Genomic DNA, 13,289 nt, shown 5'->3' on the forward strand with positions numbered 1-13,289 from the left:
CGTTTATTTATTTTTGGGACAGAGAGAGACAGAGCATGAACGGGGGAGGGGCAGAGAGAGAGGGAGACACAGAATCGGAAACAGGCTCCAGGCTCTGAGCCATCAGCCCAGAGCCTGACGCGGGGCTCGAACTCCCGGACCGCGAGATCATGACCTGGCTGAAGTCGGACGCTTAACCGACTGCGCCACCCAGGCGCCCCAACAACTATTAATTTTTAAGCATTTACTGTGCACCAGTGAATGCTTGCCTTATTAATTAATTAATTAATTAAATTCTTTTCTTTCTTTCTTTCTTCTTCTTCTTCTTTTTTTTTTAATTGACAGAGAGAGGCAGAGAGAGAGAGAGAGAGAGAGAGAGAGAGAGAGAATCCCAAGCAGGCTCCAGGCCCAGCTAGGAGCCTGACACAGAGCTCAATCTCATGACCATGAGATCATGACCTGACAGAAATCAACAGTTGGACGCTTAACTGACTGACCCACCAAGGCACCCTGCAGCTAATGCTTTAGATACTTCATAGACATTATGTCTATTTCTCACAACAATCCTGACAGCAGGGCTAGGATCAGGGTAAAGTCAGTGAGGCACTCACCAGGTGCAAAATTTAAGGGGATAAGGGACACCTAAACTCAATAATCAAGATAAATTATATTTATGATTTTAAAGCAATAAAAATTTTATCTTTCATGATATTTTAATCCAATGTGCAAATGCTATTTTAATATTTAAGTGATATTTTACTGCAAATAATAATATGAATATCATTAATAATGCATTCTCACAGTGCATAACAAATGATTTGGATAAGTGATACTTTTTTGGCATAAGTGATATTTTAGTGTAATGTCTTTGAGAGATGAAAATCCATGCAAATAAGTCAATGATGAAAAAAATCAAAATTTTAAATAAAGATAGACTGTTTTACAACTCTGTGTTATTGTATAATGGAAAAGGTCATTTCCAATCAGCCAGCCATTCCTGGGCCTGTGCCATGTTCCTTTCCTTGCTAGGTGGTTTGGTTTATGAGAGTTAACAATGATATATAAACAGACTGAATAACAAAGGGCTATATCTATGATCATGGTTTTAAGTTTACTTATTTATTTTGAGAGAGACAGAGAGAAAGAACGAGCTGGGGAGGGGCAGAGGGAGAGGGGGACAGAGGATCCACAGCGGGCTCTGTGCTTACAGTAGAGAGCCTGAAGCAGGGCTCAAACTCATGAATGTTGAGATCAAGACTTGAGCCAAAGTTGGACGCTTAACCAACTGAGCCACTCAGCTACCCCTATGGTCCTGTGTTTTGACTGACTGTAGAGCTTTTACAAACTTTTCCCACTGATTCAAAATCTGGGAGGATATTTTGATAAGTATATATATAGTTTTTTCTCTTTTGCCTCAGGCTCAATATGGCTCAGCAGAGCACTTCCTGACAGATTGGCATTACTATGGTCATTTTACACATGTGAAACTGAGGCTCAGAGAGGTTAGATAATTAATTACCTGAGATCACATTGCTAGGAGGCAATGGAGTTGACTTCAAGTCTAGATCTGACTCTAAAATCCGTGCTTCCAAATCGGATTTGGGTATTATGTTTATGACATTAGACCAGGTTGGCAAACTTTTTCCATGAAGAGCCAGATGGTAAATATTTTCAGCTTTGTGAGTCATTGGTCACTTTTACAATCACTCAGCTTTGCCTTTCCTTATAACAGGAAAGCAGCCATAGACAATACATAAATGGTCACGGCCAACTTGGCCCGTGGGCGACCATGCATTAGATCATAACAAAATACTTCAGGCACAAATATGTTATTTCTAAAGATGTTCTATCCAGATTTCTTTGACATCCTATCCTACTCTACTCTTATCTCTGGCTGCTCTCCATAGGAGTCTGAATTCCTCATTGGATAGGAGATATCACCCATCCGATTGTTATTTTCCAATTGTTAACAGGAACTGGCACTTCAGAGTAATTGAATTTCAAAATAAGCTGAAGAGAAAAGGCCATGTTTTTCCAGCTTCCAATAAACTCTCATAGAAGAGGTTAAGCTTTAGAAACCAGTTTAACATGTTCTGGGTTACTTGGTTAAAGGCTCTATTAATACTACTTCTGAGTAAACTTGACTTTGTACCAAAACAACACAATAACCAAAAAGAGGTTTGCTTTCTGAATTATTTTAGAAATATAAACTAGAAATTAAATATAAATAAAAATAACTATATTTATGAGGGTAAAGCAATTTAACAAATTTTCTATTCACAAATAAGAGAAATTTAATATTTTCCTTTAAAATGTTATTAATTCTTGAGGGGAAAATAATGAATAACCTTAGGTAGTTTTTTTTTTTTTTTAATGTTTATTTTATTTTTGGGACAGAGAGAGACAGAGCATGAACGGGGGAGGGGCAGAGAGAGAGGGAGACACAGAATCGGAAACAGGCTCCAGGCTCCGAGCCATCAGCCCAGAGCCCGACGCGGGGCTCGAATTCACGGACCGCAAGATCGTGACCTGGCTGAAGTCGGACGCTTAACCGACTGCGCCACCCAGGCGCCCCAGCCTTAGGTAGTTTTAAGCAGAGAACATCAGAAATGGAATGCATAACCCATTTTTGTTTGCGGATTATTTTGCAGAGCCTATCACCTGCAGACATATTTTTTACATAGTTTCAGTCATAATGCATGTGTCACTTCATACTCCATTTATGTTATAAACATGACATCATACACTATTTGCAGCGTTCAGATGGATCATTCTGAATGACTGAATAATGTGTTAACAGGTTGATATTCGCTTCTTCACGCGACGTTTATTGGTGCCAACTCTAAGCCAGACTCTGTTGTTGGCACAGGGTATACAACAATGGATAAACAGATCAGTTATCTTGCAGCATCTACACGAGCAGGGGAAATTATTTCAGAACAAAGAAAGAATGCTTCAGGCGTGTGGTAGGAAAAAAGCAAGTAGCATATAAGGGACAAAGTTCTCTAGAGTGGAATTCAATATAAGAAGAAAGTAGAATAAATAATAAATCCTGGGGGAAAGAATACTGTTCGAAGCCAGGTCGTCATTTAGGCCTAGGAATTCATTTATGGATATGAATAAACTTAGGAACTATATTACCCATTAACCCTTCTTGAAAAGGCAGTAATATTTAAAAATAAACATTTAAGACTCTACATATTGATGTATCCACAGAAACAGAGTTTCTGTTCTATTTACTCAGAGTATCTATTCTACCTCCTCATTTTCTACCAAGAAAGACAAGAAAGTTTAACACACGTTCCCTTTCACACCTTCTCTGTTCCCTCCTTCAGAACATACACGCACATTTTTTAAACATGTTTATTTATTCTGAGAGGGAGGGAGGGAGAGAAGCAAGTGGTGGGTGAGTGGGGTCGGGGGGAGGCGGGGGCTCAGAGAGGAAGAGAGAGAATCCCAAGCAGATTCCACACTGTCAGTGCAGAGCCTGTCACGGGGCTTGATCTCACAGACCATGAGATCATGACCTGAGCCGAAATCAAGAGTAGGACACTTAACCAACCGAGCCACCAGGTGCTGCTTAAATATTTATTCTGAAACTCAAAAAGGAATCACTAGATGAACTAAAAAGAATTTTGGAACTAGTGAAAAGCAGGACGTAGACACTGGATCAGTAGGGAGAAGTACTGAGTGTGCTGATACCATCATCATTTTTTTAATTTAAAAAATTATTTATTTTTTTAACGTTTATTTTATTTTTTGAGACAGAGACAGAGCATGAGTGAAGGAGGGGCAGAGAGAGAGGGAGACACAGAATCCAAAGCAGACTCCAGGCTCTGAGCTGTCAACACTGAGCCCCACACGGGGCCCGAATCCACAAACCATGAGATCATGACCTGAACTGAAGTCGGATGTTTAACCGACTGAGCCACCCAAGCATCCCTTAGACACTGTCTGTCACTAACGCAAGGACTAGAGCAGAGTAAGGGAAGACAACTGTTTTGACCAAGGACAGCAGCAGGAAACATGGCAGAAGTTAGAAACGTGCTCCCCAGTAGTCTGAAATACAGCTTCCAGATCCCCAAGAATTCTTGCTAGGGGTTCACACTGGTGGATAATGAAGTCTGAATAAATATACCCACGTTTGGAATCTGGAGCAGCTCTGCATGTAGTCTGCTTCTGGTCTACAGTCCACACATTTACATCCCATGAACAAAGATGTGGGTATTTCATATCAAGTTATAAAGGTGAACACCAGAAAAATTAAAGCAGGCAATAATCTTCCCAGTATGAGAAAGAATACGTAAACGAGAACAACAGAGTGAGAAAACAGGGCAATCCATATGGCAACAGATGGTAAAGCAAGAAAGCACTAAAATCAGAAAATAAGCATTACAGTATCAAGTCCATGCGTGTCAGCTGGGGTCCTCCCAGAAGCAGACACCATCACAGGGCTGGACACACAAGCGATCTACCTGAGGAACTGTGTGGGAAGGACAAAGGAGGTGGGGGCAAGCAGAGAGAGCCTTTCCCCAACAATGCACATCTGACATGCAGGAAAGTGGGGGCGAGGAAGGATTGCACAGGAAGAGCTCAGCACAGTTGTGAGGATCCTTCAGCCAGGCTGATGGAGTGTGTCTGAGCCAGTTATTGGAATCTCACGTGAGGCAGGAGGAGCCTGCCTGGCCTGGCTCTAGTACCCCACTGTGGGTACTCAGTCACTGGCTGGGAGCGGCCTGAGGGAGCCACGGCTTCATGTGAACACTGTGGAGTGGCCGGAGGCACAGGTGACTCAGCTGTGCTCCCTGCAGCAGGGTCTAGTGAAGGCAGATCTGAGCCAGGCACTTCTATGGCCTCCACACCAATTATGTCTGTTAGGCCAATAAACGTGAACTCACCTATTTTGTTTAAAATTTTTTATTTTTTTTATATTTGAGAGAGAGAAAGAGACAGAGTGCGAGCAGGGGAGGGGCGGAGAGACGGAGACAGAATCTGAAGCAGGCTCCAGGCCCTGAGCTGTGAGCACAGAGCCCGATGCGGGGCTCGAACACCCAAGCAGTGAGATCATGACCTGAGGCAAAGTCAGATGCTTAACTGACTGAACCACTCAGGTGGCCCTCATGTATTTTGTTGGAAAGCGTTCTCAGATTGGGCCATAAAATAAAACCCAGCTAGATGCTATATGAAAGATCCCTTAAAACACAGGGATTCAAAGGTTACAAAGGATAAAAACACGGTAGGCAAATGCTAACAAAAAGACGGTCTAGTTATAGCTTGTAATATTATTTGGTGGAATTCAAGGCAAATAAAGCACATAAAAATGAAGAAGAATAGAATACCTGAAATATTAAGTCTAGGTAATAAAAGTAAAAATCTATGAAAATAATAGTTTGGGAACCTGAATTTGTCCTTCAGTGTAATGATGTTATACTTTGCTAAAGGGATCTTCCATTCTTAGTATTTAAATACGTTATTTCACGATGATGTAAAAGAAGATTCTTGATTCCCAGACCAGGTGAAACTCCCCGTTTAATCCTCATTTTATACCATATCTCTTTTAACATGGCATATATCACAAGTTGCAATTTCATACTTGTTTGTGTGTTTTACTTCATCAATGCCTGACTCTCCCTCTAAAATGCCGCCTGACCCAGAACCTAGGAGAAAGTAGACTCTTGTTGGATGAATTGCACATTTCTTCTGAGGATGAGAGAAAATATATATAAAGCTGTTATAATATTTTGTATTGAGAGAAAGGAACGAGGAAATCCATTTTTCACTCAGTACTTACAATGGGCTTTTCCAGAGCCCAATGCATGCATTGAAAAATACACGAAGTCAGAGTGGTTCTAGCAAATGAAAAATAAATATCAACTTGTTCCGGAGGCTCCTGGGTGGCTCAGTCGGTTAAGCATCCGATTTCAGCTCAGGTCATGATCTCACAGTTTGTGAGTTCAAGCCCCACACTGGGCTCTTTGCTGTCAGCACAGAGCCTGCTTTGGATCCTCTGTCCCCCTCCCTCTCTGTCTCTCTCTCTCTGTCTCTGAAAAATAAATCTTAAAAAAATCCACTTGTTCTGTCCTTTTTGCCTTTCAGTAACTGTCGGTGGTAAAGGGTCTGGTAAAGGCTCAGCAAGTCAAGGAGGTTGGCTGAGCTGTTCCATAGACATGAAAGGTGTGGCGGATGTGCTGAGAAATAGCTCTGGCCCAAACTTTACGACTCTTACCTGAGCGTTCCAATGACTCAGATATGTGACTTCTGACACACTGGCCTAATATTGCTCAAAACAAACAGATCTCTTCTTTGGAAGGGGATCTCTCCCTTCCCCAGCATGACCTCATTTGTGATTAATCTGAAAGCATTCCTTTCTGGGGCAGGTAGGTGGCAAGTGAAAGATGGCATGATTTCCCCAGGCCACCTGGTGAGTCAGTTACACAACAAGGAACAAAGCCCAGTTTTACTGACGGCTGAGACCAAGAGGCTCAGCCCTACCTCATGACACCTCCTGTTCAGTAAAATGACTAATTAAACAGTCAATTATGTGCTCTGGGTCTTGCTCTACAAGCACCAGACAAGTTTCAGTCCACGTTCTCCAGGAGCATGCAATCTACAGGAAGAGAAAAGTGAAAGAGGCCAAGAGATGGAGAAAATATTTACATAGGTGAGTGAGTAAGTTCTGGCATTTAAGGCACAACATAGTGACTGTAGTTAATTATACCGTACTATATACTTGAAATTTGCTAAGAGAGTAGATCTAAAATGTTCTTGCCACATACACAAAAATATGTAACTATGTGGGTGCATTAACCTTATTGTGGAAATCATTTTATAATGTACGCATATATCAAATCATCATGTTTTACCCTTTAAACTTACTCCAATGTTACTTGTTGACTATATCTCAATTAAGCTGTGGGAGGGGGGAGGACAGACAATTGTAAGCATGCCTCACTGTATATACTACTTGCCAGTGTAGAGCAAAAGGAGGAATATGTGAGTTTGGGGCTCAATTTTTAACCAGTATTTTCTAGGGTGAGGGATTTCAAAGCCTCAATTTTTAACCTTCTATTTGAGCTTCTTCTGCCTCTTGTATTTTGGCACTTCATTCATTGCTGAGTATCCAGAGCCTCTGCAAGAAGTTTTACATAAAAGAATACATAGGGGAGCCCGGGTGGCTCAGTCAGTTAAGTGTCTGACTTTGGCTCAGGTCATGATATCATGGTTCTTGAATTGGAGCCCCACGTCTGGCTCTGTGCTGACAGCTCAGAGCCTGGAGCCTGCTTCAGATTCTGTGTCTCCCTTTCTCTCTGCCCCTCCCTACCCCCCCCCCTTAAAAATAAATAAACATAAAAAAAAAAAGCATAACGAATGGACCCAGGTTATTAAGAAAGGGTAGAGAGGCGCCAGAGTGGCTCAGTCAGTTAAGCGTCCAACTTCGGCTAAGACCATCATCTCACAGTTTGTGAATTAGAGCCCCGCATCGGGCTCTGTGCTGACAGCTCAGAGCCTGAAGCCTGCTTTGGATTCTGTCTCCCTCTCTCTCTGCCCCTCTCCTGGTCACTCTCTCTCTCTCTCAAAAATAAGCATTAAAAAAAAAAGAAAGAAAGAAAGGGCAGAGATGCCAGGATGAAGTCTGTTCTGAGGCTCAGAATGAGGGAAGAGCAATTCCTGGGTATGTAAGTATAGATTGACTGAGAATAAGGGCCCAGGGCAAGTGGTTCTTAAATTTCTACTGGAGGAAGACACAGCAGGTGTTTCCCAAGGTACTCCTGTCTCCTTTCGGCCAGTCGCAAGTCAATAGTCTTCTTCTTCTATGCCCTCCCACAAAGAATGGTCATCCATAGGACCTTGCCCCCTCTACTGAATAGCTAAAGGACCATCTCCAACTTGCACCTAGGGACTGTTTGTTGCTCCACTTCACCTCCTTCTGGACTCTTCTCTCTCAGTCAAGTAGGATGTAGGAGAGTGTGCCCTAATAGTTTTAAATCGTTTTTGTAATTTAAAAAAAACAACAAAAAACCACAGTTTTCTCAAACATCATATTGTTGGGTCTGCATGCCAATGTTGACGTGAGCTTTCATTTGATTGAGATTCATGATCATGGCCTTATACAATGTTGCAAAAGTAACACTTTATTTCAGTACTCAAGGACCCCAAAGCCCTCCTTCCTTCCTAACTCCTCTTTCAAGCTGCATCTTGATCTTTAGTTTATTTCCAACTTCCTGTTCCCTTTCAAGCAGAAGATTTAAGCATTCTTGCCTACCTTCATTTTCTGATATCAGAACGCGCAACCTCCCTCCTGCTTTGCATGCTACTAATACGGCTCTTGCCCTTTCTTTTTCCCTTTTATTTAAGCCTTTTCTTTGGAAATAATTTTAAACTTACAGAAAAGCTATAAGAACTTTTTAAAAATACACAGAACACCAATAATCCTTTACATGGACTCACCCACTGCTAACATTTTGCTACAAATGCTTTATCATTTACTGTCTCTCTTTGCCTCTAATTTTTTTTTTCTGAGCCATTTGAGAATAAGTTGGCCATTTAGTTATAGATAAACACTTTAGTTGTGTTTCCTAAGAATTCAGATTTTCTCCTACAAAACCACTATATAGTTATCAACCTCAATTAACGTAACGCCAGTACCATAATTTTATCTGATTTAGTGTTCATAGCCCAATTTTGTCAATTGAGCCAATAAAATCTTGTATAGCAATTTTTTCCTTCCATGGCAGGATCCAGTCTAAGACCAGATAATTGCACTTATTCATCATCCTACCTCTTCAGTCTCCTTTAATCTAGAGCATTTCCACAGTCTTTCTTTGTCATTTATGACATTGATGTTTTTTAAGAATAGAGGCTTTTTTATTTTTAATTTTTAAAACTTTTTTTCTTGAATTTTTTTTTTTTTTTTTTTGGTGCCATAATCCCCCTTCCCTGGCAGCCTGGCCACAGCTACATCACACCCAGCTCCTACAGGTCCTTTAAAAAAAAAAAAAAAAAAAAAAAAAAAAAAAAAAAAGAATATTCCTCATTTTGTGTTTGTCTGGTGTTTCCCCCATAATTAGGTTCAGGTTAATACATTCCCCACTGGAATACGACAGCAAGAGGCACATGTGTCCATCTGCCCCTCATTGGTAATGTTTAGTTTGACAACCTAGTCAAGGTGTTGCTCCATTTCTCCATTGCACAGTTACTACTTTCCCCTTACTCATTAGCAGTCTGTGGGAGGAAGTTTAAGGAAATACACATGTGCACCTTCTCAAAATAACCACCTCCTCAGTTTAATTCTTGCCGTAACCAATGTATTATGATGGCTGCCAAATGATGAGTTTCAACCCCAGCGTTCACTCCACATTTACCAGCTGGCATTCAGCACTATACCTTAAGAGTCCTCCTGTCTCTTCCATTTATTTGTTTCTTTCCTTGTTTATCTTGTTTCTTTGCTTGTTTATCTTGTTTCTTTGCTTGTTACCGAATCATGGATCCGTTGTTTCCCTAAAGGTCTATAGTTCATTACTGTCCTTAATTATTTTGTGCTCAAATTATCCCAGATCTGGCCAGCAGAAGCCCTTCAAGCTGGCTTTCTAGGTCCTTATGACATGTTTTTAAACATTCGCTTACACTCTGCCACGACAAGATGTTCCAGCTTCATCATTTGCTTTTCTCTACCTCATGCTCAACCTTTCTCCTAAAGCCATCCTTAGAGCTTACTCAGCAGGATTAATGCTAGGTTGCTTGAGGAACAAAGAAGGATAGGGTCCAAGAAGGCACCGTGGTTCAACTGTTTCAGATGCTACTGAAAGGGTCAGGGCAAGGCACATCACGTTCTCCACTGTTGTCCCAGGCAGGTGCTCTAGACAAGGAAAGAGGTGTTTGGACCATGCAGATGCAGTTACTGAGACCTCTACTAGGTGCTGGGCACTGTGAGGGATACATGGATTACAAAACACCATTCCAAGGAAGTGGGCCAGCAAGATAGACACACATGTACGTAAATATCCATTATGCACCCCTGAAAGTGTTTTCGTTTTGCTGCCAATGAGACATACACAAGGTTTTGGGGAGTTGTGGGATGAAAGAGTATTAGGGCTGGGAGAGTTGGAGGAGGCTTCATTGGGGTGACTTTTGGATTAGACCTTGAAGGACAGTAAGACTTGGAAAAATGATTTTCCTGCTGAAGAAGAAGTCACTACTTATGTGTGCTGAATAACGTATGACTTTGCAACTTCATTCAACTAGATCCAGCCTCCTGCTGGGTGCTGTAAAGCACAGAAGGAACTCCAGTGAATGTAGGGCAGCACTCTTGTTTGACGCCCAGCTAAGGAAAGAATTGTCATGCCATCTAATTTTTATTTTCAGACACAGATGAAACATGTCCTTCATTCACCAAACTGAGCTTTCACAGTGCAGTGGTCGGTACAGGACTAAATGTGAAGTTGATGCTCTACACCAGAAAAAATCTGACCTGTGCACAAGTCATCAACTCCACAATTTTTGGGAACTTGAATGTGACCAAGAAAACCACCTTTATTGTCCATGGATTCCGACCTACAGGCTCCCCTCCAGTTTGGATGGAGGACTTGGTACAGAGTTTGCTCTCCGTAGAAGACATGAATGTGATTGTTGTTGATTGGAATCGAGGAGCTACAACTGTGATATATAACCATGCCTCTAGTAAGACCAGAAAAGTAGCAGAAGTCTTGAAGAAATTTATCGACCAGGTGTTGGTAAGAGAGCATTCTCTGACATCATTCAGGGGCAAATTGAAGCTGGCCCATTATCTGGAGATTTAAAACCAAGAGATAGCTGCAATGAACAGAGGGACTATTTTAAAAACCTGAATAAGCCCCAGGGAAGCTAGACGGAACGCCTAGAGGGAAGGCCCATAGATGTGGTTGTGCAAGTTGTGCACTGCACATCTAAGGGAGCACAGCTGTCATTGTACATGTCACAGATCTATATATTTATTATGATATTGTCCCACCAATAACAGTAAAGTGTCCTCAGGAAAGGACATCTTTTCCTAATTCACATAAAGGTGTCTTACGGGTCAGAGAGATTTTTGTCTAGGGGTTTTCTGGCTTCACTGTAGAGAGATTCCTCATTTTCTATAACTATTCCTTTTCCTAGAAAAGCCTAAGATTTACTGACCAGATTATCCAAAAACCAAAACCGATGAACATGGTCTGAAGAGAGATTTGTGTGTGTGTATGATTTATATTTTTAGAAGACTCACAAAGATTAAATAGATCTTGAATTTTATTTAGTGATCTATCTCATGAATTGCCCCCTTTATAAAAAACAACAACAAAAAAGTTACTTTATATCAGGACTATTTCAGAGAGAATTAGGTCAGGTGGCCACTGTGGCCAGAGGCAGCAGAAGTTTCACAAAGCTTTCCACTTAAGCCGCAGCCTTAAAGTGAATATTAAAATGACTCACAACAGGCTGTCCCAGCAGACTGTGGTCAGTGTCGTCCCCCACCGCCACCCCTTCCTTTCCTTCCTTCTCTCTCCATGGAGAATTCATTAACTGAGCCAGCCTGAAGATAAAGGAGTTTATCAAAATGTTTCTTTGCCCTTCTCCTCAACTGGGAGGGATTTAAAGATGTCTCAGCTTGGTTTCTAGCAGAAGCATGAATAGAGACACCATGGCATAAAGGTTAAGGCACAGGCGCGGAGTTGAACAGACTGGTTTGACTCCTGCTCTGCCCCTCCCCAATTGCCTGATATTGGGCAGGTTACTTTGACTCTGGGCCTCAGTTTCCTCATCTGTATAATCAAAGAAGAATGTTTACTTTGTTGTTGTGGCATTTAAATGAGCTCATAGATATAAGTTGCTTAGAAATGTTTCTCCAAAGAAGTGTTTTCAAAGTCAAGTTTAGGCAATTTCTCCGAATGTTGTCAACTCCATGGCCCCTCACAATTTATAACGATGGACCTCTTAAAATTCCAGGTAGAAGGAGCTTCTCTTGACAACATTTATATGATTGGAGTAAGTCTAGGAGCCCACATATCCGGGTTTGTTGGAAAGATGTACAATGGGCAGCTGGGAAGAATTACAGGTAAGGTTTCCTGTGAATGGACATGGGGTAGTTGGCCTGGGCGGGATGTTCACTGGGAGATCATGATACAGACAATTCAAGTCTTTGGGTTCAAAGCCAGCTCTTCCAATTACTTAACCTCTCTGAGTGTGTGTGTGTCCTTTTTTGCAAAGGTGAGGCCATGATAATACTGACCTCAGGTTATTATTTAATAAAATATGTGCAAAACACAGTAAGTTGTATATGCCATAGAAAAGGTTGGTGGTAACTTTATTTCTCTTATGGTTAGGAATAACAGCTATGTCCCATGGGGATTTGATCTGTGCTGTCCAAACAGCTATCTTCCTTTCATTTAATCTAATATAGCCTGAACTACATACCTAATATGTTTCCATCCCCAGGCACAGCTGGAATCTCATGATAGGAAAATGAGACGGGAATTTTGATAGAGGAGTTTACTCTCTGAATATCAGCTTTCAGGACAAAGCTGAATGAAAACTCAGAAACAGCAGGTGAAATCCCAAACAAAGGTTCCTTTGCTGGGTTCTCTTGCCTACTGCTCCAGTAACTTTCCACAGCTATAGAGGATGGGATGAGGGAGGCTTTCTGTTTCAGAGACTCAAGTCTTCTCCCCTCATTGATACCCTTCCCAGAATCCATTCTTACACACAGAGAACTATTTTCAATCTAGGAAATCCAGAGGGTAGTAGAGAATGAAGAAGAAGAGATTCAAACCAACTATACTTGTGAGGTAAACTTTTAGGGCCATTGTTTCTAAATGTGCTTCCTCCTACCCCTGGGCAAGTCATTCTCTCTCTCTCTCTCTCTCTGTGTCACATGCGCGTGCACACACACACACACACACACACACACACGTGCGCGCGCATCATGGGTGTCTCCTTTAGCCCTGCTACTTGAGGTCACATTGTTCTGTTTTTCCTGGATTTTTTTCTCTCACTTTCACACCAGGGGCCAAGGCCTCCCTCATCTTATTTACCTGCTTTCCTCGGGAGGCAAAGCGCTTTTTTACATTTTTCACATTATTATTATTTTTATGTTTTAGAATGCAACATGTCCTTTTAAAAAATTTCATTTCCCTTATGGGATCAAAGGACAGGTAGCTTGAATCTGCTTGTGTCCGTTATCTGTTGGGAACTCGTCTTCTGGTGGGTGGGACTCTCCCTGAGAGTATGTTAAGAACCTGAACTGCTGGGCGCCTGGGTGGTGCAGTCGGTTAAGCGTCCGACTTCAGCCAGGTCACGAT

The 13,289-nt window shown here is 41.6% G+C and overlaps 1 protein-coding gene and 1 long non-coding RNA gene across 2 annotated transcripts in view; one reads left to right on the forward strand and one right to left on the reverse strand.

The window, feature by feature from the left end:
* Positions 1-13,289, forward strand: part of LIPH (lipase H) — a 46,701-nt gene that overhangs the window by 8,804 nt on the left and 24,608 nt on the right. The window contains exons 2-3 of the mRNA XM_043594687.1: positions 10,342-10,709; positions 11,938-12,046. Coding sequence (XP_043450622.1) covers positions 10,342-10,709; positions 11,938-12,046 — 477 coding nt within the window. The remainder of the gene's footprint in view (positions 1-10,341; positions 10,710-11,937; positions 12,047-13,289) is intronic.
* The window catches only part of LOC122491647, a 50,109-nt gene that overhangs the window by 5,081 nt on the left and 31,739 nt on the right, over positions 1-13,289 (reverse strand). The gene's annotated exons all lie outside the window — the stretch shown is intronic.

This window comes from Prionailurus bengalensis, chromosome C2 (assembly GCF_016509475.1).
Source record: "Prionailurus bengalensis isolate Pbe53 chromosome C2, Fcat_Pben_1.1_paternal_pri, whole genome shotgun sequence".
Classification (NCBI taxonomy): Eukaryota; Metazoa; Chordata; class Mammalia; order Carnivora; family Felidae; genus Prionailurus; species Prionailurus bengalensis.